The following is a 25,146-nucleotide window of genomic DNA, read 5'->3' on the forward strand; positions in this document are numbered from 1 at the left end:
GAATCAATCAATTCAATCAACCGAACCTTCTGCTTACAAAGCTTTCAATTCAATCAATTCAAGGCCTCAATTGAATTGAATTGATTGAGTAACAAGCCTGTAGGTAACTGAGTCAGGGTGACAAGACAACCTGATTCAGGTCGACAAAAACAAAGCGACCTGGAACTTCGTTAAGCGAATGGGAGAGCAGCCTTCAGCGTGGCCTACGGGTCACTCTGGGGGCTTCGCGGAATCCGATTAGAATACGTTATACAAAACTCCGCGTACGAAGATATAGATCTGGGAAATATTTCAGCACGTTTCGAATTTCTTCCATCTGCCGTCCCTACGCATTTGCAAAATAAGATATTGCCACGAGGGACGGATGGAGAACGCGAGCCGACTGTTCGAATGGACCTGTCCGCTTCGTGCCTCTACCATCACGACACTGGATCTCACGGACTGCTGCTTCAGCACCGGCGTAATTACAACTCCAATTGGCTTGTGCGCGACGCCGAAACACTTCCGCTACGTCCAGTGCCAGAGCCCGAAATCCTATATCTTTCCGAATCTCGTATACCTCTGGCTCACTCTGCATAAAGATACGCTCGAAAGCCTCACCATGTACCTTGGAGCAGGCATGTGGGACCGGCTAGGCAAAAATATTGGACTAGACGAGGATTTTGGAGAAGGAGATGTCTCGCTAGGTCCGCCACACGAGTTTTCGAAGCTGAAGGTCGTTGATGTCGAGCAGAAATGCTTTCACGGGAAGGTACCATTTCAAGCTAGGACGAGACAGAGACAACGAATGAGAAGGAACAGACGATAGCGAGGAAGAAGAACAGGAAGAGAACCTGGCTGATCCTCCACTTTGTCATGTATCTGAGAGCTTGCCGCCGTGCTTAGAAACGTTGACGATCCGAGGCAGCTCGGACTTTCATCCTGAGCTCCTGGAGAAGCTGTTGACTGGCCCGGCAAGAGAATTTTATGGCTAGGAGATATTTATTTGGGAAGGTATGAAGGGCTGAGGCGGGGGTGTACTAGTTCAAGATTAGCGCTTTGGGGGGCCGTAACGGTGATTTCTTTTGTGAATTCTGTGTGAAGATACCCTAGTCGCCAGCTTAAACTGTTTCGAATCAACCGGTATGATACTTTGATGGGCGAATGAGAAGAGGGGGTCGGAGTGTAGGCAGTTATAACTATCTAGGGATATTTGGTATGTAATGGAAAGGCGGTTTTTGTATGTGGAATGCAGTGTTAGCAACACAAGCAGTGAAAAACACAGGATGAGATTTAGCACGGGAAGTTATTATTTAGAGGCTAATTTGGAATACATTATCGGAAGAGGTAGCACATTGTTTGAATTATGAAATAGCATTTTGGGGTGATGACATTGCAGTCCATTCAAATTGTTGGCGAAAATGTCTAACGAAGAAAGATCTAAAAGTTTATTCTTTACTGGCATAGAAACCCGCCAGTGACCCGTGCATCATCGCCTGCGAAAAACACAGCCACCCTAGCGACGTCCTCAGGCTCACCTATTCTACCAAATGGATGCGCAGCGTTGATGGTTCGCAGTGCTGCTGGGTCGCTTTGAAGATTTTGCGTCATGGCCGTCTTAAGGGCTGCGCGAGCTCCGTCAGGGAAGGATGAAGAGTAGAAGTCATCAGAATTGCGGACAACGGGATGGTTCCTAGAAATACCAGTGGGACAAACGACCGTTTAACTTACAGCCTGGGCAAAGGGCGTTGCAGTGAATGCGGTCAGGACCATAATCAAGGGCAATATGCCGTATTAGCATGACAACGGCTCCTTTTAATGCACAATAGGAAGGAATAAATTAGCATCAATTGGCCATAGTATGTTGGACGCAGAATTCGTAGATGAAGGGCGTGTTCGGTTGCAGTCTGGAGCCTCTCAATTTGACGTTGATCCGTGCTTTCACCGGCGTCAATTAGTAGATAATTAGTGGCGCTTAATCTGGTAGTCGTGCTCAATCTGAAATGAAGCCGACTGTTCGGTTGGTCGTTTTAAAAGGCTTCAGATAAGGCTCAAAATTAGCGACGTCTTCTGCCCACATTGATCAATCCTCTGCCAAAACGCACCTCGTCAAATTGTAGAGCCTGACGATGGTTCTGGAAGAGTCCTCCATATGCGTCTATACGCGTTTCCTGCTTACATAAGCAGATGCCCTTTATTCGGTCTCCGCAGCAACTACTTCGGTATCCGTAGATATAGGCCTATATTAGGGCCTATATTCCTCATAGTTAGATTCGATAGATTTATTTATTTATTCCAATATCATTCAGTTCATCAGAGCCTCTGTGGGCCGTAGAGCAACTGTGTCATCCACGACGTCCTCCACTATATATCAATGTGGTTGGATCCGAACGGCGATAGTAAGGATCATCCCTTCCATTGGTGTACTATGGTATCAGGCATAAGTAATGTACATTGTTAGTGCGTTGCAGGGGGGTTGGGCGGCATGTGGCTTGTTTTTAATACACTTTTGCGGCAAATAAAAAAGGAGGAAAATTAACAAGGTTCATGATTTCTATATAAACCGGCTTTCTTATTGGTGCAAAATGCTCCGCAAGGAACCCCTGCAACGCACTGACAATGTACATTACTTATGCCTGATACCATAGTATTTCGTCCTACCGTTATCGATAGGAGCTGGCCAATAGAATCAACAGGATCAAGGCTCCATGACCATACGCGTACTTTTGATTCTGGTGTTCACGCATGGTCCGCCTCTCGTAGGACACCACCAGCGGAAGGGATAGGGCCTGCAGCTGCTGCAGTAGTACTGTAGTTGGTAAGGGCGGTGGGCGTAGTGGTCAATCGGACGGGAGCACGAGCAGAGCTCCAGATTCGATTTGACGATTGATCTGAAAAAAAAAAGCTCCAGATTGATCTGACGCCAAGAGCTCAAGTTCAACTACTATGTATATACGGTAAAGCGTGCGGTTGCCGATCTGGTGGAGTTCCAGATCGGAAAGTCGCCAGATCAACTCGGTTCCGAAGCCTCCAGATTCAATCTGGAGCTGCAACCGAACGCGCACTAAAATTAAAATCCAAGCAAATAGATTGAGCAACAAAAAATGCGTGTGCAAGCGATATGGATTGGGCACATACGGGTCCTAAAATATCCAACCATGCCTTGTACACTTGCTGCATTGATAATCCAACTTCTATCCTCATTAGGCACGGCATATTTCCATCTTAAGAACGCCTCCTTGGAGTGCCGGTTGCGATGCGGTTGTGAAAGGGGTCGGCTTTGCCCATAGTAGGAGAAGGGTACAGATCGACGCAACGAATCTGTGCCCCGTCCTGGGCATATACGTGAGCAATTGCACGATCTAGACCTGAGGAAGATCCTGTTATGATGGCTGTCTTGCCAAAGAGTCGGCTGGCATAGTGTATAGGCAGGTGGTTCGCGTTCATATGGGCGATGGGCGATGGGCTCTGTGTGAAGCGGAAGAACTCCTCGATCGTCTTTACCCCATGGGGTCCAAGCCGTTGGCATGGTGTTACTATCGCTTTCTTCTGTCACAGCCCAAGTGCCCGAAGCAACGACTCATGTAGTCGAAACTCCATGATTCAAGGGGCGCCACGCGCCATTTTAGTGGCACGGGGGAAGAATTGATGGCGCATCTCGTTGCCTTGGTGGGCAAGACTTGGCTACGTACTCCACCGCTTCCTGCTTGCTCTGCATACTAATTTAGCTGCACATGTAGCGAGATTAGGTGTGTACCGCGCGTGCACACTGGGGGGAGAAACCGAAGCTCGTATAGGCTATGCGAAATACGAAGCTAATATATGTTAATTAAATCTATGTAGAATATACGCGTACTTTCAATTCTGGTGTTTTAGTGTTCTGCGCATGGTGCAACTTTCGCAGGGGATACACGACTTTCTCTCGGATTTGATTTTCAGATTTGGCGTCACCGCCTTGTAGATCCGTGCGATCCTACTAGTAGCGCTAATCAAAATGCGTAGATTTATACCTAAAAAATAGTAAAATTACGTTAAAATGGTCGTGCATATTACTCAAGAGGTATAAACTCTGCCGTTTGATCACCAGATCAACACGCGCTTTCAACCGAATGCGCCAGGATGGTGTAATACGAGCAACGTCTTGTATGGGCTATGACTGCTCTGGCCGAGGTCTATGGCTCTTTACTGTATGCTTTACGATTTACTTTCTTGGACTGCCCCTCTTTTCTCCTTTCCCCTCTGTTTTTCCTATGGCTCTCTGGTGTCTTGGAGAGCTTGAAAGACTCAATAATCCTTCCAGGATCTGATAGATGATTCTGCCTCTTTTTTTTCTCATTTGTTTTACCAAAATTCGTTTCAATGGAGGATAGAGGTCATGAGATTCTTGCAGTTGCTATTTTATTTCTTGTTCTGTCATGGGTGACAATGGGTCTTCGAGTGTATGTTCGAGCGGGAATGCTTAAATCCTTCGGCATGGACGACTGGGCAATGGTTGTAACTGTGGTAAGTTTACTTTACGTTCCGATTTATTATGCACTCGTGCTCTTTTCGTGCTGCATTATATCTTAAGGAAAGTCTGTCCCAGCTCAGGCCACTAACTATTCGCCTGAATAGATTCTGTTCACAGCCTTTTTGTCCTGTCAACTTGGAGGAGTTGTGTATGGCGCAGGTCGACACATCTGGGACCTCGAGCCCCAAAATGCCGAGAAAGCCCTTCGAGTTCGTTTCTCCACACCCCCCAGCACGCATCCCCATAATATTGACCGTCCCCTAGTTCTGGTATCTCGCAGAGCTGTTTTACGTCCTCAGCAACTGTATGCTGAAAATCGCACTTGGCATCTTCCTTCTCCGCGTAGCTTTAAAGAAAGCCCACATTTGGATCATCCGCCTGCTGATACTTGGAACGCTCATCTTTGGAACCAGCTATTTCTTCCTCATACTCTTCCAGTGTAGTCCTATCTCCCAGTTCTGGACGGTGTCCCCAGGTTCTCCGAAATGTATCAACCCAAAGATTATTACTCGTACGACGTACGCTGCATCGGCAATTACGGCATTCGCCGATTGGACCTTTGGAACACTGCCAATCTTCATTGTGTGGGATTTGAATATGCCCCGGAAGGCGAAGTTTATGGTAGCGGGGATTCTCGCGTTTGCGGCGATGTAAGCTAAGGTCATTTCTCGATCGGGGTGGTGCTTGAACTGACTTCCTGGTGCAGCGGGAGTACTGCGACCATTATTCGTATTCCTTCTGTTCACGGTTTAGATGAGACATCTGATTTTTTGTGTAAGTTCTCCTCTTTACTCCTGGATTCCTATCCTGGGAACGTGTGCTTCCTGAGTATCTCCGGTTTATCCTTTTTGGGTTTCGTGTTTCTGTGCTTCCTTCGCTTCCTGCCTCCTAAACGTTTATGTTCAATAGGGACCACCGTCAATGTTTCTATCTGGTCAACTGTGGAGCCGGGAATTGGTATCATTGCCGGTTGCGCTGTGACCTTGCGACCGCTACTCCAGGTCATCCGGTGGAGAACAGGGCTAAGCTCTTCACCACCTGCTTCGATGCCACTGCAACGTTCCTGCAAGGCCCAGAAACGCCAAAGTCGATTCAGCTACCATCGCGGCTACGGCCCGGAAGAATTGCGCCCGGACAACGCTTGGACGGTCACAACGGCGACAGGACCGCACAGGAGTCGGCGAGACCGATCGAGTAGTGAGGAAAGAATGGTTGGAAAGGGTATCAATAAAGAGGTGGTGTTCGAGTACTCGGCAGAAGTAAGCGGAGGAGTGTAGGTGATTAATTATGGACAAATACAGAATCTTCACCGTATGTGTATATGACGATGCTGCAAAATGTATCAAATTCGGTACTCTGTTCTGCCTTCGAATGGTAGATTCACTTTCCTCCACCAAGTTCATGGATACCCCTTTCTTCCTTCAAGCCGCCTATCTTCTCCCGGTACGATTTTCGAACAGATCAGCTCGTCGATTGGATTCTTGGAGTTTTCATCACAGCTCCAGCAGTCTGAACAACTCATCGAGAACGGCAAGCTACAAGCCTACTGCAGAAGCCAACACCAACGCCACATCAGTGATCGAGCCCTTTCAAGTCGTACACTGGACAGTGCTACTGTTTGCAACAACCGCGAATCGCTTTCTATTGGATTCTTGGAATATTATTGCTTGATCAACTCAAAATCTACGCTCAGATCTCGGACACCACGCCTGCGGATATCAGAGCGTCACATCACAAGCAAAATCAGATACTGAAAGGCCCAATAGCAATCAAGCTCAGAACAGGGAGCATTCACTGCTAATTCTTCACACTATTAATCACTCATTCTGGCCCCTGGGACGTTCTAGCCCAAACTCCTATTGTCTATTATCAACTATTTGATTGGCCCACTCCTTATTCACCTCAGCGGTTCACAACAACTCTACGCGTCTCATTTCCATTCTCTTATCGCCTTCTGCTCTCATTCATCGCCACTCTTAGACTCACCAACATGATGCTTCATCTATACATGGTTTATCTACACGCAGAACTGAAGCAGCAATGGACAGTAGCAATACTTCATCCTTGTTCCGTTCCACGATAGACGATGAATCATTCGAAGCGTCAGAGCGCAGAAATCTGCCACAAGAAACCGTACTAGAAGACTACTTCAATACTCCATCCCCAACGCGTGTCCTACAAGACGACCAAGACGAAGCACCAGAACTCTTCACTTCACCCGTCGAGACCATCGAAGACTACTTCCTGCCCGAAGCATTGCAGTCATCCTCAATCTACAGCTTAGTCACCAGCCACATGCTGCAAGAATACATGACCGACGCCACCGGCGTTCCCAGCTCTCACGACATCAGAACCGCAGTCAGCCTGCCGCCCCCCGACTTCACCCCGCCCCTCTTGCTCTCGTCCCTCACACCGTCCATCACGCGGTACTGGTACCTCTACCACCGCATCAACGCGCTGCTCCGCGCCATCGGCCGCTTCCACAGCAGCAAAGGCAGCTTCACGCGGACGACGCACCCGGGGTACTGGCAGGTGGCGCCACTGGCAGACCGGCGCGCACACAGCTACGCCGCCGCCGACGCCGCGATCAACCACGCCGAGCACTCCGGACGGCGCATCACGAGCGCAGACCTGCAGCCCTTCGCCGAGCTGAGAGAGTTGAGCTGGGCGATGCTGCGGCAGATCGAGGTCGCGAGGGGCGTCACGCTGCGGGACTGGGCCTGGGGCGCCGTGGGGCTGGCCGCCGGCTGGGTTGGCGTAAGGCCCCTTTACACCTGCACCCCCCTCATCCCACCACTTCCCTCCGCCCTCGACTTCCTGACCTGTCCATTTCCGCACTGTTTTCCTTCGCGTTGTTTGGGACTGTGGTGCGCTGTATGCTGATGCTTTGCACTCGACACAGCCCCCAACCCACTTCTTGGAGAACCGCAAGCAGCGCCTCCTCGGCTGCATGCGCGCCTGGGACGCCGCCGACGACTGGTGTCCCAAGACGCCGCGCCGCGAGGTGTACCGCACGGGGACGGTGCTCATGCTCCATCTCCGCGCGAACAGGCAGCACGTGCGCTCCCTGTTCGTCGTGGACGTGGTCGCGGCGTGGTTGCGGGGGGCGGGGAGGGCGGAGGTGGAGGAGAAGGAGGAAGAGAAGGAGGAAGAGAAGGAGGAAGAGAAGGTGGGGAAGGAGAGGGAGGAGGGCGCAGTGGTGGCGTTGGGAGGTGGGGGCTGGGCAGTAGCCCTTCCGGTTAGGCCCTGGAAGGACTACTTGGTCGAGTATGCGGCCGCGGTGCCACTGCCTGCTTAGGTTGTTGGAGAACTCTGGGAGCCTTGGAATAGAGGGGTTGGTTCTGGGATCCTGGATTGGAGTTTTCTGTCTGCGACACTGCCCCTGGGAGTGTGATTAGCATAGCATGGATATCTGGGCATTTATATAGATTTCCGGTGGTTTGGAATAATTGCGTGGAATGGGAATGAAAACTATTTTGTTATACAGAATAAGCATGGGTATATGATCTATTCAGTGATTTCCACCAAGTTTCCCCACGCCTCTAAATGCAAACAACACGACTGTGAAAGCTGTAATTGCGAAGCTGAAATTGAACCATTCAGCGGCTCGTAATCCCGACAATAGTGAGGCATCACCAATATTGATAGCCTCGCCATTTCCAACGCTCGACACCGCTGTGCCCTTTTTACGAGCGATGACAGCAGTCTCCACGACAGTGCCGATTGCAAGCCCAATGGCACGACCGACCTGGCCGACGCCGTTGATTAAGGCACCACCGAGTGCCTGGTCTTCTTGAGGGAGGGAGTGAGCCGTAAAGAGCGTTAGGGATGAATAAAGGGTGTCTGCGCCAAATGCGGCTAGACACATGGCAGGGAAGCCGTAGGCCCAATACGTCGTATGCGGCGGAATAGGGACAGCGAAAAGAAGAGAGGCAAGGCCGACACAAGTAGTACCAAACATTAGAATATAATTGCCACGGACACGGCTGAGAATGTTAGCGGTTACGAAAGTGACGAGAGCTGCAAGTTGGTTAGCCAGGTAGGAATGTTAAGAGGTATGTAGAGGACTTACTCCCACACACGCCCGTTGGAATAAATCGAAGCGTCGTTTGTATAATGCTGAGGCCGAGATAATCTTGATAACTGTAGTTTATCTTATTAGAGACTTGAAGAGCAACAGCTAGGGATAGGGCTTACAAGTATGTAGCAAAGACAAGGTAATTATTGAAAGAGGCAAAAAATAACGTCATGGTTATCATAGCAGCAGAAAATTTCATGTTGTTCCATATCGACACTTTCATCAAAGGCCTCCGAGTGGTCTTGTTCTCCAGATACCACTGCCACAGGACGAAGAGTGCTATAAGCACAATGGAGATGACAATGAGTACTGGAACCCATGGCGTGTTCCAACCTACCACGTTGCCTTCAGTTAGAGCAAACATAAGGGCGAGTAAGCCAATCGTAATAAGCGTTCCACCAATCCAATCTACAGCAGCCTTTACGTTGGTTGTCGAGCTACTTTGGATTGGAGGTACTGGGATAATGAAGTAACCTGCGATTGTAACGGACGCCGCAAGGATGGCAAGTATCCAGAAGATCCATTTCCAGGTAACGTATTCGCCAATGACACCACCCTGGAGAATGTAAGCACAACTACGCATGATATTCAATTATACTAACCAGCAGGTTACCGAAAATGGATCCCATTGGAGCTCCAGCGCCTATAGCATGTTAGAACTTATGAATGGAAAATTTACCACGTCAACACACCATAGCAGGAAAATGCGTAGTTCTTTGCCTTGCCTGGAGCAAATGTGACCCCAAGAATGCCAATGGCTGTTGGGACATTCGCCGCCGCACCGAGTCCCTGAAGGCCTCTAAGAACATCGAAACCAATCTCGTTGTTCACAAACGGAATAACAATTGTGGTTGCGGTAACCCAAGCAGAGCCCCATATGAATATAAAGCGTTTCCCGTATACATCTGCCAGTCTTCCCCACAGCAACTATAAAGTATCAGAACCGCAATTGGCAGACAGTTTTGAGGTAAGCGCGTACGAGGAAGCATCCGAAGGTTAGAGAGTAGGCGGAGATGATCCATTGCTGGCGGCTATCTGGTATGTCGAGGTCTTCGCCAATGGTAGGGAGGACGATGATAGCGGCTTGTACTCCGAGCGTCTATACAATTCTTAACATTCTGTCTGTTTATGGGTTGATGGCATACTTGCGTTGAGGAATGCTGCTCCTGTCACCGTAATGACAAGCGCAATGAGTCTGGCTTTTGAAAACGCTGGCCTTTGAGGCACATCCTGCTCCAACCCAGCCTCATTCTCCTCATCGTCAGGCGTCTGCGGGTGCTGAGACTGGACGATACCCGCTTCTGGTTTCCAATACCTTGGCGGAGCGTACAGATTTCTTCTCTTCAATGTCCATTTCCAACTCATGGCTTGAAGCTGAATTAATCCTGCAGAGGGCGACTAGGGCAATCGCTGCCTCCAGAATATTTATCCCCGGGTGGATTACCGTGACTACGCCATGAGGATAAAGTAGGGGGGTTCGGGACCGGCCTTCGGATTACCTCAGTGGACTCATACTAAGAAATCGATTGCGCTGACGCGCTAAATATGGAAGCACAAGCTTTTTTTGTAAGCAAAACTTAGGGGCTGTTCGGTTGCAAATCGCCTCCATATTCATAATCTGTCAATCCGTGCGTCTTTTAGTGTCACCCGTTTTGTAATTAGTGGCGGCTACCATTTGAATATAATTGAGTCGACTGTTCGGTTACGGCTCCAGATGAGGCTCCATATTTGACTTCGCATAATGCATAATTAACGTCGCTGAGCAATTCGAATAAGCCCCTCTTTGCCACCAGGCCTCTATCGCGACTTCCTACTTTGGTGTAGTAATGGAGCCTCCTCAGCCGACGCCCCCTCTGCGATCAACGCTTTTTACACCTTTGCCCACCTCCCATAGGAGCTGTAGTAGAGCTATAGCAATGCCCGCGACGCCTGCGACGCCTTAGAAATAAGCTTATCGCGATCACGAAGGTTAAATTAATAATATTATTATATAAGGCATGTAAATGCGACAGCAGTATCACGGTTGAGGCGTGTGGAGTCGCCATATCACGAGAAGTCGTCACTTTGGCGCGTATGTGGGAGCTCCATATTGATATGGAATATGGAACGGGAGCTCGAGGCTCCATATTGAAATGGTGCCAAGAACCTCATTTCAACTACTGTATGCAGTATAGCTTGCAAATTTAACGCGCTTACCGATATGGAGGAGCTCCATATTTAAAAGTCGTCAGATTTACCGAACACCCACCTCATATTCAGATTTGAGCTCCATTTCGGTTACAATATGGAGGTGCAACCGAACACCCCTTATAATTTTCAACAAAATTAATTAAAATCCCCACAACATTTTTAAAATAAAAATTATATTAAATTACTCGGGAGACCTGGCTTTATAAATTATGAGATTTTAGGCCTTTTATACCTTTACGTAGGCCTATATATAAAAGTAATTAAAAGTGCTGATACTTTTAACAATAGGAATTTTCACTTTAACGAAATTAATCTCAAATTTGGGAGGGGATAATGCAATTTAAAGGCCTTTGGTATATAAAGTAGCCCCCTAAGATTTATTTATGAACTTTTGAAAACTTTATTTTATTATATGGTGGAGGAAATCCCCTTATAAAATTGCCAAAACTAAGATTTTTGTTGATAATTTTAACAAAACTCGCCAAACGCTCTCAGACGTGATTTTGGTGGATGTTAGTCAGCTTGCTGACCGGCCGAAGGAACATCCGCTCCAATCAAATTCACGTCTGAGCTCGCTGAGGTAAGCCTTCGGAGGCCTAGCTTGAAGATGATTAATGGGGCGGAGGCTTTCCGCTAGCTCTAGACGCTATCTGCGCCATGCCGATTCGATCGTCAACAGAAGGCATCGAAAGATACTGGTAAGGGATGCTCGATAGAAAATGGTATCAGCAGCATATGTGGGAGATGACGATGAGTGAGGACGGCGATGAAGAGGGTTTGTCGCAAATCTTGGGGCCGAAAGCCCCACCCTTTGTTACACGAATTCGGGTACAGCAGCGGGTTACCCTGCAGGCGGCAATATAAGAACTAAGCGGGAATCGAAAGTGGTCTGGGAGCTACCGGGGACTATTGGGGATAAAGAGACTAAATCGGCTTCGAGCGGAGTATACTTTGATAGATACGGGTGCGAATTGTCGGACGGACAAGTCACTGAGGAGAACTCTGTCTATTGAATGTGGCTCTAGAGCCTCTATATATACATAAGAAAGGGGTAGTAGACTAAGTCGGTGACCGAGTCAAGGGGTAGGTGACTGACAGTGACCTCGACGGTCGACAGAATTTCACTGTCTCGGACTCATTATTCTGTATTGCTTCTGCATGTCTCCATAATTCCTCTAATTATTTCCTGGAACGGAAACGGATAATTGATAGGGTCAAAAACGCCCACTACACTGGACCAGAACCGTCCATCGCCTCTTCTAACCTTTACGCAGTAAATATGCGCGGGGAGGCCGACGCCGACGCTGCCATTGCGGCCCACTGGGCATAGTTGCTCGACTCCGCCGCCGACACCTGAAGGTCATAGCTGCCCTGCAAAGTATGGCGGTTTAGCGTACTTGAGTGGCTCAACTTCACAGACGGCGCGGCAGTCGAGAGCGCAGCCAAGAACACCGGAAGTGGTGTTCGTCGCGAATGTGGTCCCGTCTGTCAAGAGGCAGCCCTCGCACAAGAAGGTGTAGGAGTAGTGTGTCGAGTTGACGTAGGTGCCTTTCGCGATGGGTGTCATGGAGAACGCGCCTGCGAGCTCGGGCGGGCTGCTGTAGCTACTGCGTAGGATGTTAATGGAAGTGTAAGTGGATTATGGATGTGCGACTACGTGTCCGGCTTTCCGGAAGGAGGAAACTAGTTGGTTCCCATTCGGCCATGCGACCACGAGAAGTTTACCAACCATGCCGCTGCCGAGCTATGCGCCGGCCCATCCACTTCCTTTGCCTACGAGTAGGCCAATGAAGTCGGACGTGGGCGTCTCAGGGAGCGCTATGCTAAAAGTCCAGAGGTTGGATCCATGTAAGCTTGGAATGTGATGCAGACTTGGAGTCGGTGTATGCTGACGTCGTCTGGGCCGATGCTGTGACAGCCAACGCAAAAGGTAGAAGTACCGATAATTTCATTGTGAGAAAATTTAGAAAAAAAAATCTTAGAGATCGGGATATTTGCGATACAAGTGCAGAAGACGCTAAGGACAGAATATTGACCGGTTATCCGGCGATCGAAAGGTGCAATGGACCCCATACAGACATTCGGCGCTGGTCTTATACTCGAGCAGAGTACAAATTGTCCATTTCCGGCATGAATATCTATCTCCGGGAAAAATTGACAGGGAATACTATTTCTGTCATGGTTCAATATCCTGCAGCCGATAAATGTGATCCGGATCGATTATATGAGAGCGAATTGAATGGCCTGGGGGTGCCGGGTATGTGCCAGCTGATAATACAGATACTATGAACATTGCACGGATGGTTAGTGCTGTGTATAAGTTGCGCATAAACGACAGATGTCAGAGCCTCTTTGAATAAAATGTTTTAGCAGGATGTTGAAACGAGAGCTAAGTGAGTGGTTGTGGCGTTGCTAGGGTATGGAACGAAACAAGCGTCCCGAGCACATCAAAAAATTTAGCCTACCTCAAATCAAAAGTCACGAATTCAAACAGCTAGACATAGGATAGAGTGAATAGCCTTCCGTTCTTGCCGTATCATAGTCAATGTCCAACAAGAAAGAGATATGAGTCTGCTGTATCAAATAACTTGAAATATATTCTGCAGGTCATGTAAGTGAGCTAAATTAAGGCAGCATTGTAGTGCTCACCGGCCCCTCTTGTCCAGTATATCTAAGTGGAAGCGAGACTGTTAATATCTTGAGAACCTATCCCCTGGACAAGTTCACTTAAAGCTCGATGGATTTCAACTTATGGACAACTTCCTTGGTGTACTCTCTTTGTAGTTTCAACCCGGTTTCAGCGCTCCTCTCGTCGTCATTCTCTTCAATCCCAAACCCTTCATGGCCTTGAATGCACCTCCTAACAACGGCGTGATACTTCTTGCCGACTGTCTCAAGAACTTGAGCAAGGTATGGCGAGTCTGGATCAAGAAGTTTGGAACGTATTCCGCGAGATTCTTTAAGGGGAAGTTTGGTCACATCCCTAAAACCCATTATCTCGCCGAGAGATTTCCAATTAGCAATCTCAAGCAGGATCAAGCCTAAGCTGTAAATGTCGTACGTCTTACGCGAATTTTTCTCCTGGGGTTCCGCTCTTTGAATGTCCGGCCAGCGGTAGAGATCCCATTGAGGCTTTGGCTTCGAACACTCCGATGTTCCCTCGTTGTCCGGGCGGGAGTACTCAAAACCAGACACTATTGGTGCCGCAAGTTCAAACTCGTTTTAGCCAAGGAAAAATATGATGTTCTCGCTACGCAGTGCTTTGTGTATCCAATTAACTACGTGCAAGTACAAAACGCATGCTACAATTCTAGACGCCAGGGCGATTCTGTCTGTTAAGGATGGTCTAGGCATATTAGCGAACAGCCATAGAAGGGATCTTGGCTCGGCATTCTCCGTCGCACTCCCAGGGATTTTAAACACCCAGCCAAATCGCCTTGAAGTGGAATCGTCGAAATAGCCAAAGCAATGGGGTGTGCAGAAATCGTCTGGTTTCGGAGATGCCAACAGCGCTGCAAGCTCCGCCGTCCACCGCAACGTGTTCGGATGTATTTTCAGGTCATGCGAATCATCACCTTGAACGTGCTCCATGGTATACTGTTTCCACTCGATCCAGACTCTCCTGGGAGAGCAACCCGGTTTAACATATGTGGCTTTGGTCCAAGCCTGGAGGGAATTCTCACGCAGGTACTTAAGCTGCTCAGCTTTTATGCATGTGCTGTCAGGGTTTTCGCCATTCTGGCTGAGCGGAGCATTCAGATTCTTTAGCCTGGCCAGCTCTCTGAGGATTTGATCATTGCGTTGTTGGTAACCCTGGCTTCCGAGCAGTACAGCAGCAATCATGAGGCTCTTAAGCTCGCTCACCGAACTGCGCACTTGCACCATCTCCAAGTAAGTCTTCCTGGTAGTGTCCAGTAATGTCTGTATTTGATGACCCCCCATCAACCCATGCAAGTGAGCGACAAGCTCGTGGAGGCGTTTAAGAAGCGTCTTAAAGTTGCTTTCATCAACCACGGCCCATACAATACGATTTGGATGCTTCATCATCGCACCGAGCTTTTTAGAGGCAGCAATAAATTTAGTCACATCCCATGGATGCGGCCTTTTCGTCTTCGTCCGTTCATATAACAGCGTCATTGAAGAGACTTCTTTTCCGAGATCTATAGTGGCAGCATGACTTCCAGCCTGATCTTGTTCTTCTTTATTTCCATAAGGTTTCAACTCCTTGTACCGTCCGTTCAACTCAGCAAAAGATTCGAGCAGGAACCGGATCTCTGACAGTATAGAAGCCATAACAAGCTGATCAGCCCCCAGGATCGACGAGATTTTCGAGCCCTCCTCATTCTCGATCAATCCGGCAACCTTTCCCCACACAAGTAGATTGTTATACTCCATAATCAACCGAAGGCGTAGGGCCGCACACGTCTCGGGCATCTTCACTGCGGCCACTAGGAAATTAAATCCTTGATTGATTAGATTATTGTCAGTGCACTGCTAAGGTAAGGCCAAGTCACTCCCTACGTACCTTGGACACATCCATCGAAGACTTGGATTGCTAGAGATACCGCGCCTAGGGCGACACCCGCAACGGAGAGAGGATCCATTGCTAGTCGTGCTGCAAGGCATGAATGTTCTAATTCAACGTTCACAAAAAGAAGTCGAGCTAGATACCTAGAATGTGTAAATTAGAGGTATGGATTGGTGCCAGCAAACCTCATTGTCTGCGGGGAGCCTGAGGCAAAAAGGGCACCGCAAGGCTTCATATCAGCACCCCAGCCTTATATCAGCACCTCAGCCTTATATCAGCACCTCAGCCTTGTTGCTACCTACAGCAAGGCGCGATCACATGTGCGAGATTTAGCGCACTGTTTGCCTGCTTTCTAAAGCCATATGTAACTTAGGCATTTCTCAGGACGTAGTTGCGATTGTATCAAGCAGGCTCAAAGCTCAAATTACAATACACGAGTAGACTGCATAGTTAAGATCATTTCATGATAAGGGCTTCCTCATTGGGAACACTCTAGGAGAGAGCTGTCGAATTGCTAAGCATAAATTTTGAAGTGATAGAGTTGAATACCCAATTAAATGGTTTTGCGAACTCTTGGACTTGGTTTCTTCGTATTGGTTGTATTGTCTGCGCATAATGCAGACGCTTCGCGCATCTCGTAGTTAGTGTGCAGGAGGGCTTTTCATGTGCCAAATCCTCTTTTGGTGGCTTACAGATGGCATGACGTACTTCAATTGGCTGAATCGTTTACACCCGTGTTCTATCCAGTATTAAGTGCATGATATGCATATCAGGTGAGTAACGGTAGGCTGAGAACTGAATTTTCTTCTGGTGGGGTCGCATACAATGCTATTGGTGGGATTTTATTAAGGCCCAAGCATGGCCGTGAGTTCGATTTTAGGCTTACCAGTGGAGGCCACACAGCTGTGTCGGGAAGTTGGGAGTCTGTTGCATATGTCTGAAAGATCTAGTTGAACTTCTTTATTGGCTAGTGATGCATAGCGGCGTATCAGCCTCAGTGCACAGACCAGTTGCCTGGCAATTACGCATGCATGCTGAGGTTTGGAATTAGTCTTGCGCACTGAAAAGAAAGGGGCGACGGGAGGCCCAGCTGACCGACCCCCGGTAGCCTGAGTTGGATATCATCCACAGCTCTTCTTGCTCTAGTATGGCAACTGTGTTTCCCGGCTTCATTCCATTCCATTCCCAAGGAGCGATATACATTGCAAACCATACGCTTACGTTGTTCTGGTGCTGTTGTCGCGATGGCGCAGGCCCGACATTCGTCGGCAGAAATCCTTGCACCTTTACCGGTGAACACTTCCAAAAGCCCAAAGCCCTCTAAACAAACCAGCGTAAAGTTCTCGAGCGACACTCCTCGAAATACAGAGCCTCAGTCACCTTACCCGAGGTTACCCCCTTCGAGATTTAGACGGGATAATGGCACCACTGTGAGAAAGAGCATTGATAACCGGCAAACACCGCCAACTCAAGTGGACAAGCGTAATCCATGGGCCGGGAATCTCATTCTCACCCTTGGTGAACCACCGCTTTCTCCTGTTGTTGAGTGTGCTGCTGCTGACTAGGAGTAGATGGGGGAGGTATTCGAGGATATTCATCTCTTCTTATTCTACGCGACTTAATGAACAAGGTTGCGGCCCTCGAACGGAAATACAACGCCCGGTCTACATCTACCGCAGGCCCTCTGCGAACTAGTTTAACACATATGGGCATCGAGCGGGGCTCTAACCCTGCCGACAATATATTTGGAAATTCTCTGGGGGAGACGACAGAATACCTCCTTTGCAATTATTTCGATTATGTGGCAGGGACAAGCATTGGGGGGTGAGAGCATTTCAATTCTTCTTTGAGCTCAACTCACTGTTGACCTCCTACCATAGGCTTATAGCCATGATGCTCGGTCGTTTGAGGATGAGCGTGGACAAATGTTTAAGTGAGTTTACAAAACTTAGCGGAAGAGACTTAGATAAAGGCCCTCTATCAACCCATCATTACGCTCTGCCGAAGAAAATTAGAACCTGGCCAAGTGCAGCCTACGAAAAAGCGTTTAAGGATCTATTCGATTCCCACATCGCGAAAAGTGCAGATGCAAAATACGACAAACGGGAATTTAAATCCGACCCCGGAAGATGCAAAACGTGAGAAAAGCACTGTTTTTATTTATACCAAAATCGCAAACACGATGCGAACACTTCCAAATACGAAATACTAATATGTTCCAGAATTGTTTTCTCTTTTCAGATGCGCAACGGTACAGGTTCGCCATATCTGTTCCGATCGTATGACCATCAAGGAACGAGTGTTAGTCCTTTCGAACGCAACCCTGGAGATGCCAACGATTTCACGATTGCGGAGGTTGCAAAGGCAATATCTGCTCCGCCTGTGTTTAAACCAATTGAACTCAAGGAAGGTCGTCACCTAGACGGTAGTAGGTCCCTCCGCAACCCAACGTGGGAGGTTTTCAACGAGATTGCAACTTTGCCTTCTCGGGGAAAGGTGGCTGTGGACTTACTGCTAAGCCTAGGAACCGGAGATAAAAGGGTAATAGTAACGGATATAATCTGGAAGCTTGGATTGTGGTCGGCTGACAAGGCTCTTCTTAAATCGAGCAAATCGAGCAAGCCTTCAGATAGCGTCCATGAAAGAATGCTACAGTTGGAGAAAGATGAAAAGTTTCTATATCGGCGACTGACTGTACCAAAAATCCCAGGTGGTTATTTCTTTGAGGAAAGCGGACGTAAGCGTCGTAATCTCCTTAAAGAAATCGAAAAGGTCACGGAAGAATATCTTAGGAATAAAGACGTCCAGGAAATACTATGCGAATGTGCCAACATTCTAGTACAACGAAGGAGAGCCCGGGCCGAAACTAGTCGTTGGGAAGCATTTGCAATGGGCACTCGCTATCGATGCATGGAGACGAAAACCAAATGTTTCAAAAAAGAAACCCGTTTCCTTGACCGCGAGGAGCTGCTTGATCATTTAGTAAAGGATCATAACCTGCCTCCGCCGGACCCGATCTCCTTTCAGAGGATTGAAGACCTGCTTGACCAAGGTCGAGTACAGTCCTAAAATCCTAGAGACATTGAGCCACGGTTTGCTTGAATAGCTTTCTGTGTCCTATAGCCTTAACTCGATATGCTAGCAAGGACGTGCGATTTGAGGATAATTCCTCATATGGTGTCCGCATTAAGTCAGTCCAACATATTGTCCAACATGGACTTCTTCGTGACCAAGATGATGCTATCTGTAGCGTTCCACTTAAAGTTATCCGGCGCTCAGCCTGGGCCTGATCAATCTATTGGCGCTGATGGTTCCTCGATTTCGCCGAGGACGTGGATGTAACTAATATCACCAATCAAACACCGCAGGAATATACGCCACCCAAGCTCCTTTAGATCGATCACGGAGTGCTCTTGGCCAGCGATCTTGACTTTCACGAAACGCCGAAAGGGTTTGAAGCGAACTCTAGTTGTTTTGAAACCTAGCGATTCTTAATAAGCTACAAGAACAGAATAGCGTGATGTTAAGGCTTACGTTTGATGTCCTCAAAGCGTTCTATGGTCGTCTTGGTATTTAGAGGGTCGTAGAATATAACTTTGGCGTGAATTTTTTGAGGCTTGGAACGGCACTTGTCAGGTTTCTCTTTTTCTCGGCTGTTTATAGTAGGATGAATTTTGTCTCGCGTTTCTCCGCTCTCCGCTGGGCCCGCATTGGGCGACAGATCTGGCGGACTCTGATTAGGCGTGAGCACTTTCTGCTCTCGGGGTCTCCAAGCACAGGAGCGGCACGGTTTCGAGTACATGGCCCTGAATTCCTCACACAAAAACTGAGCGCTGGGGCGGCGTCCCCGCTCCTTAGCCATCATGTCTTCGATAACAGGTAGAATATTGATAATAGATGTGATTATCTTTTGCCGTTCTGCATCTACTTCCTCGCCATTTGCATCATTATTTAAACCGTGTTTAGCTTTGAGAACGTCCATCCAACTAGTTATTTTGGAGAGAGTCATGGCGTATATAATATTATTTCCAGCGTCTGTTAGATGAGAATGTAAATCGTCAAGGGACACCTCCAGAATGATAGTGGCAATTTCCAGGAAGACACAACCAAGAGAGAAGATGTCAGCACTATAGTTTCTGTTCTCTTCATCGAGTGCTTCTGGGCAAGCGTATTTCTTAGTCTTTTCGGTATAGCCAGAGGTGTCTACTTCCTCGGGTGAAGCATATCTATGTGCGATGCCAAAGTCCGTCAAAAGCGGAGAATCAAAATGGTCGACCACAATATTTGCTGGTTTTATGTCTTTGTGCTTGATTCCGACGGCTGTTGCTTGCAGGTATCGAACAGCTTCTGATAGACACCCGAAGAATCGATACAAGTGTTTGATTTTCTGTCGGCTCTCTGGGCTTAGGCAAGCTCGTGGCATTCCCGACTCAATTTGACTAATTCCCGCAAGCTCTTGGGATACAGGTCTCATGTATTCGTCCAGGTTGCATTTAGCAGGAGGGTACATGATAATACCAAGCTTCTCCGCCGATTCGTATGACGCAACATATGAAACAATATGGCAATGCTCAATATCCTCCATATTTCTGACTTCTTCAAGTGCTTCAGTTACGGGTCTTTCGAAGGCGGAGCAACTCAAGACTTTGACAGCGAGCCGGCGTTTGTACGTTTCGTAAATTGCGGGCGGCGGGACACATTCCCATACCATTGCTTTCCTAGAACTACCCAAATTGTCCCGCCAAACCATCGGAAATCTAGATCTCATATCCTGAGGGGGAAGGCAAACATGGCGTGATCCCGTTAGCTTGTATTCCCAATTCGGGAGTATTTCAGCCAACGACTTGAGGTAGCCATCCCATTTAAATTTAACTTTCTCGTTGTTATTGAGGAAATCTTCCATCGGAACCAGCTCCCAATCGTCATTCTGTCGAGACTTGTCGTTCATCGCTTTTGAGGTTCCGGTGGCCCGTGCAACGCATGTGAAAGTGATACTGCTGCAGGAGGAGCTTTTGGGCTGGCTGTGATTGCACCCTATGAAAACCCCAGCGCACTATCGTTGGAGCCGATCTCTAACTAGATCGGAAGGGGGTTCTTTGCTAGGTAGCATATAATGATTTAGCTTTGTTCATGCGTCCATCCTCGGTTCGAGCACTAGAGAGGGCCAACGAGATAGAGAAATTACCTGTCTTAACTTTCTGAACGCGCGCATGAACACTGCAACCCCGGAGAACGTACTTCTTCAGATGGTCGTATAAAACGGCTCGTGCGCCTCATGGTCGTGCCTGAAGTGTGTGCAGATTCTAGGAAGCCGCGAGCATGTTGTTTGTAGACGAGAAGTAAAAATCCTACTGTGACGCCAGCGGGCCAGTCGCCGCGGCCTTGGACCATCGGTGTCAGCCCGGAGGCGCGCTTAGACCCCCGAGGCAGAGTGCAGTGCTTCGAGGCTGAGTCCATCTCCAGCACGTTCGAGAAAGAAATGAAAGAAGAAACCAATTCTTGAGCAAATGACCACCCCATAAGAATGAGGTTCAAAAAAGAAAATCGGAAAGCCATGGCTCCATGCGCCAGGGTAAGATTGGCCCCTGATTCGAGAACTGCCGATACGTGCCGCCTGATGTAATCGTTCTTCTCACACATTGGCTTTACTTTCTTTTCCTATGCCTTGGCTTTTCGTGGAGCTAATTTTTCTCTTTTCTTCTTCTTCAATCAGCCAGCTTGGAGTTTGGATCTCGAATGCCCATTAACATCCATTGTCAACCTTAAATGATACCAGGTGTCAAGGTTTGATTTTCCATACGTGAGAGAGATAGGGTGATGCTAAGAAAAAATACCCAAAGCTGGATGAAAGAAAGGAGAAATGGTCTAAGAACAACGCAGAAATATGAGACTATCATTCTGATGTCCCACTCGCTCGTTTTACAACAACTGCATCCAATCCAACACGGGTACGGCTGTTGATTCTTGAATTCCATTCGCTTGATCTTAATCTCTCGTTTGGTAGAGTTCCAAGAACGCTATGATATCTGGAAGTAGGCCAGACTAACCTTTTTATGAGTTATGGGAAGGTAACCATGCACCGCAGCCTGTATGTTGCCTTTGTCGCACAAACGAGAAACGTCCGCGGGCTCCGTCATCACCAACGACACTACATCGGTGTCCACTCTGTGCGAAGGAGCCCAAAATTAGGTCTTTTGTAAGAAGCCCGCAAGATTGCTTTCTGACCCTTTGGCTCATGAGCTGCGACCGTAAACTCAACGTACGAAATGGACCGGGGAGAGCTCCCTTATCTACCAAGAGATTGATCGAGGTGCGACGCCTTCACTCGCCACATGTTTCATTCCTTCGTCAGCGCTCACCCCGGAAGACAGGCCATCCCTTGTACAACATGGTACTTACAGTACCCCTCTATGCCTGAAATCTGGCCGCGCGAGAATCTGATAAACTGCGAGAGCCGCTCGTCTCCAAGCGCTGATGAATGCCTGTTTAACCCTACACATTATTCTTTAGAGCGCGCCTTAATTCGTAGAATAGGAAATAGAGTTTGAGTTATTTTCTGAGGTGCTTCCTGAGCTTCCCAGATACAATCCAGAAGGAAAATTGTAGCCTTGTGGCTATGGGATGCTCCCAGTAAACCCAAGCGCCTGGATACGTGGAAGGGACCAATTGGATCAGGCGTCCAATCCAACATTTCTTGTTCATCCTTTGGTGAATACCAGAGCACCCATTCGGAGCACCCCTTTCGTTTCTAATTCAGCCTTCAAGTGCACGGGTGGCGTTAGGATGGAAGTTAGCTTACAAGGGGCTTGTTAGGAAAGAAACAAAAAGTTGCATTAGACTAACTCCATTGTTTTGGTCGCGTGTGTTTCCAAGGCAGCATCGAATATCGAATAGTGTTAGAATAATTACTTCTTGCTTGTTTCTTGCTACAGCTGCTAATTTAGCAGCCCGCTATGTGGTTGGAGGGCCATGATGACAACTATACATAAGACTAGACTAAGTCATTGCTACACAAGATATCGACGAAAACATCCCGAACACACAACTACAATCAAATTTCCTCACTCTTATTCCGTCTATTAATAACTATATCACAACTATTTAGAACCCAAGGCTGAGAGGCGACCGTATAGTTAATCGAAGGAAAGAAAATAAACTCAATCCAATCCTAAAATTTCCGCCTCCCGACCACCTTGGCCCATTACACAGTCACTTAGCAAGAGGCGATGCCGACCCTGCACCGCCCGTGCCTCCGGACTGGAATCGCCGCTTCGAAAAATGAGTCGCGCCGCTCTGTGATTTGACGGCTTTACTATGCGAAGCCTTCTCACATCCAGCAGTGACGGCAGACTTTGAACTACTTCCATTCTCAAGTCAGACAACGGAAACAACTTGCGGATTGGAAGCGAGAGCATTAACGGGACTGCCATCTTTATTCAATGGATGTTTTTGCTGGTGACGAGTGGCATGAACTTGAGCTTGGTACAGGCAAGCGTCTTTGCTGCTGGTATTCGGGTTAGAAGCATTGACTGAGAGTTCAGGCGGCTGGAGAGTGGTGTCGGAGAGAGCATGCACTGAGGCCATGAGCCCAGAACCAAAACGCTGTTTGGGGTGCTTTTGGTTATCCATTGTTTCGTGCAACATGGTCTGCTGTGCGTTTCTCGTATCTTCCAGTAATGCTTTAGTAGGGTCTTGGGTTGAAAAGGTTGTCGTAGTGGAGCTAATAATAGGCGAAGTCGAGGATTTCTGCAAAGAACCTTGTGCAACCGGGCGCTTCGGAGGTGCAGGTGGCGGCTGCGGAGCGGTTGGGTTTTGTGGAAAGTACGTGTTGTACTTTGGAGCCAGATTTGGGATATAGGGTTTTGATGCCGAATTGGAATCTGGTTGACGTTCGGTATAACGCTTAGAAAATATGTTCCCCGAAGTATCATCCCTTTGTCCCAATCCACGCTCCTGCGGGAACTGGTGAAATGCCATGGCTTGTTGCGGGACAGAACCGTAATATACAGAACGTGCGGGCAATTGTTCTTTGCTCGTCGAACTGCAGTGATATAAGATCGGATTCCTCGGGAAGTGAGCTTTCGGATGCCTCCATTGCCTTCAAATGTGTAGAAAGACGTGACATGCGACGTTGATTCTCGATAGTCATTTGACCAGTCGTTGCATGAGGCGAGAGTAGACCGGTAGAGTGATGTCGGATTTAGAACTCTCAGAGGAACTAGGCGAAGAAAATGCATGTAAGACAGGAATGCCTCTTGGCTTACGGGAGCTCCAATTCACAAAAGGTTTCTGCTTTACGGCTGGTGCTGGGCCAGCTGAAGGAATAGGTGTAGAGACCTCGGGTGAGGTAAGAAATGCTCTAGATGGTGGTTGTGAAAAGGAAACCTTAAGCTTTCTCAGTATGCCCTCCTCTTTACTTGGATCTGAGCCCGCATCAGATTCTCCATCATCTGAATGAATAGCATTCATTCTTCGCTGCATCCAAGTAGGGTCACGGGTGATAGTGGAAGATGAGGCTACACCAAGCTTGACAGCATATTTTTCCTTCCACCACCTGGGCTCGCTAATGAATCCGATCTTCTTGAGCGTCTCTAGATCTGGCATCTCGTGCTTATAGAGGCAGCCTTGCTGTGTATAATCACATTCACCCGTGCGAATTCAATACGTACAATACACCTTCTTTTCTTGTTCCGGTTCGGCTCCCGACGGTGGGAGAGGGCGGCGGGGAACGTAGCCGATGCGGGCAGCAGTAACAGGATCAGGAGCAGCTATCGCATCCATAACAGACTTTCGAGTGAAACTTAGTAAATGCCAGCAGATTAAATATAACGCGAATAACCTACTAAAGATGGTTGCTGCGGCTTAGGCGAGCCAGGATGTGTCATTGAGGCCTCCAGCCTAGGCGTATTGGACTGATAGGGAAAAGTTGTTCCTAGAACAGGAGTATTTGGGGTTGCAGTAGAGCGGAATTTGCGAATCATTGCATCAGGTGCCTGAAATCTGCTTTGCGCCTGTGGCGCACACGGAATAACTAGATGGGCCAAACCGCTTTCGACCTTAAAGACGGTGGTTGTGGGGGGGAACCCTCCAAGGTACTCCATTCCCCGAACTTCTCCAAGAGTTAGACTGCGGGAAACGCCCTGAAGCCGAATTCCTTCAGGGAGTTCGTCTGCTGCAATAAGAGGAACCATAACTCCATTGCCGCGAGAGATAAACCAACAAGGGTGTAAGGTTTTGAGGGGCATGCTTTGGCGATTGGGTGGAGGAGAGAGAGATGTTGATCGCAAAAATCAAGCATCTTTAGAGTGCTGAAGGGTCTCAAGTGATGAGATTTTTATGGGTAACTATACCAAACCCCAGGAACTAAATGGCAAGCAACGACAAAATTGATAGGAAGGTAGAAGTGAAAGCATAGCATAGATAAATACCTGGAGGTGATGGAGAATGAACCAGTCTTGAATTACTTGGTAGGTCGCTAAGGCTGAGACAAACTTAATTCTGCCACCGATTCATCCAAAACTGAATGATAGAAAGAAACCACAGCGCGGGTAAGAGAATGCAGGCGCAAGCCTGAAGAGCCAACGCGGGCGTTTGACTCAATCACATGAATCGAACTGACAAAGAACGGTTTTGTATGCAACTCTCCGTGATGGAAACAGGCCCAGAGAAAACGATGAATGTTGTAAGACGCAAGCAAGCCCTGATGCGTTTGACTGGCAAACTAGAGGTAACTTAGACGTTTCAGCCTGCTTTTAACGGAAGAATCCTAATTTGACAAGTGGATTCGTAAAGTGGCGCCGCAACGGGCACTTGCATAATCACATGGGATTGATTGGCCAAGCAAAATCAGGAATCCTAGTC

At 48.1% G+C, this 25,146-nt stretch overlaps 8 protein-coding genes across 8 annotated transcripts; 3 read left to right on the top strand and 5 right to left on the bottom strand.

Annotated features, from left to right (window-relative positions):
- Positions 1-1,434: 1,434 nt before the first annotated feature.
- Positions 1,435-1,813, bottom strand: K441DRAFT_587916 (NAD(P)-binding protein; the record flags this gene model as incomplete). The annotated part of the gene is made up of 2 exons (XM_067644690.1): positions 1,435-1,604; positions 1,711-1,813. Coding segments are annotated over 2 exons (273 nt in total), but the record flags the coding sequence as incomplete, so codon positions are not given.
- A 2,525-nt stretch (positions 1,814-4,338) lies between these two features.
- On the top strand, positions 4,339-5,766 carry K441DRAFT_587939 (uncharacterized protein; the record flags this gene model as incomplete). Its single annotated transcript, XM_067644692.1, has 5 exons — positions 4,339-4,482; positions 4,594-4,698; positions 4,754-5,139; positions 5,196-5,263; positions 5,399-5,766. 5 exons carry the CDS (start codon positions 4,339-4,341, stop codon positions 5,764-5,766), a joined length of 1,071 nt encoding a protein of 356 aa, XP_067498050.1.
- A 382-nt stretch (positions 5,767-6,148) lies between these two features.
- K441DRAFT_309434 (uncharacterized protein) lies at positions 6,149-7,894 on the top strand. Its single transcript, XM_067641087.1, has 2 exons — positions 6,149-7,246; positions 7,392-7,894. The coding sequence occupies exons 1-2, from the start codon at positions 6,530-6,532 to the stop codon at positions 7,785-7,787; spliced, it is 1,113 nt and encodes a 370-aa protein (XP_067498051.1). The 5' UTR covers positions 6,149-6,529; the 3' UTR covers positions 7,788-7,894.
- Positions 7,565-10,060, bottom strand: K441DRAFT_646513 (MFS general substrate transporter). The gene is made up of 7 exons (XM_067646821.1): positions 9,717-10,060; positions 9,547-9,666; positions 9,260-9,494; positions 9,170-9,210; positions 8,687-9,123; positions 8,562-8,632; positions 7,565-8,509 (listed from the first exon to the last, which is right to left on the bottom strand). Exons 1-7 carry the CDS (start codon positions 9,930-9,932, stop codon positions 8,001-8,003), a joined length of 1,629 nt encoding a protein of 542 aa, XP_067498052.1. The 5' UTR covers positions 9,933-10,060; the 3' UTR covers positions 7,565-8,000.
- A 3,424-nt stretch (positions 10,061-13,484) lies between these two features.
- On the bottom strand, positions 13,485-15,361 carry K441DRAFT_681764 (uncharacterized protein; the record flags this gene model as incomplete). Its single annotated transcript, XM_067651505.1, has 3 exons — positions 13,485-13,951; positions 14,162-15,220; positions 15,283-15,361. The coding sequence occupies 3 exons, from the start codon at positions 15,359-15,361 to the stop codon at positions 13,485-13,487; spliced, it is 1,605 nt and encodes a 534-aa protein (XP_067498053.1).
- Positions 15,362-16,364: 1,003 nt separating this feature from the next.
- On the top strand, positions 16,365-18,581 carry K441DRAFT_309502 (FabD/lysophospholipase-like protein). Its single transcript, XM_067641088.1, has 4 exons — positions 16,365-16,803; positions 16,857-17,109; positions 17,166-17,423; positions 17,508-18,581. Exons 1-4 carry the CDS (start codon positions 16,530-16,532, stop codon positions 18,352-18,354), a joined length of 1,632 nt encoding a protein of 543 aa, XP_067498054.1. The 5' UTR covers positions 16,365-16,529; the 3' UTR covers positions 18,355-18,581.
- Positions 18,582-18,776: 195 nt separating this feature from the next.
- Positions 18,777-19,996, bottom strand: K441DRAFT_681767 (kinase-like protein; the record flags this gene model as incomplete). Its single annotated transcript, XM_067651506.1, has 2 exons — positions 18,777-18,784; positions 18,820-19,996. The coding sequence occupies 2 exons, from the start codon at positions 19,994-19,996 to the stop codon at positions 18,777-18,779; spliced, it is 1,185 nt and encodes a 394-aa protein (XP_067498055.1).
- Positions 19,997-22,659: 2,663 nt separating this feature from the next.
- Positions 22,660-24,530, bottom strand: K441DRAFT_681768 (uncharacterized protein; the record flags this gene model as incomplete). The annotated part of the gene is made up of 4 exons (XM_067651507.1): positions 22,660-23,165; positions 23,550-23,909; positions 23,955-24,072; positions 24,129-24,530. 4 exons carry the CDS (start codon positions 24,528-24,530, stop codon positions 22,660-22,662), a joined length of 1,386 nt encoding a protein of 461 aa, XP_067498056.1.
- Between the last annotated feature and the right edge of the window lie 616 nt (positions 24,531-25,146).

This window comes from Cenococcum geophilum, assembly GCF_001692895.1.
Source record: "Cenococcum geophilum 1.58 unplaced genomic scaffold K441scaffold_66, whole genome shotgun sequence".
In the NCBI taxonomy this organism is placed as follows: Eukaryota; Fungi; Ascomycota; class Dothideomycetes; order Gloniales; family Gloniaceae; genus Cenococcum; species Cenococcum geophilum.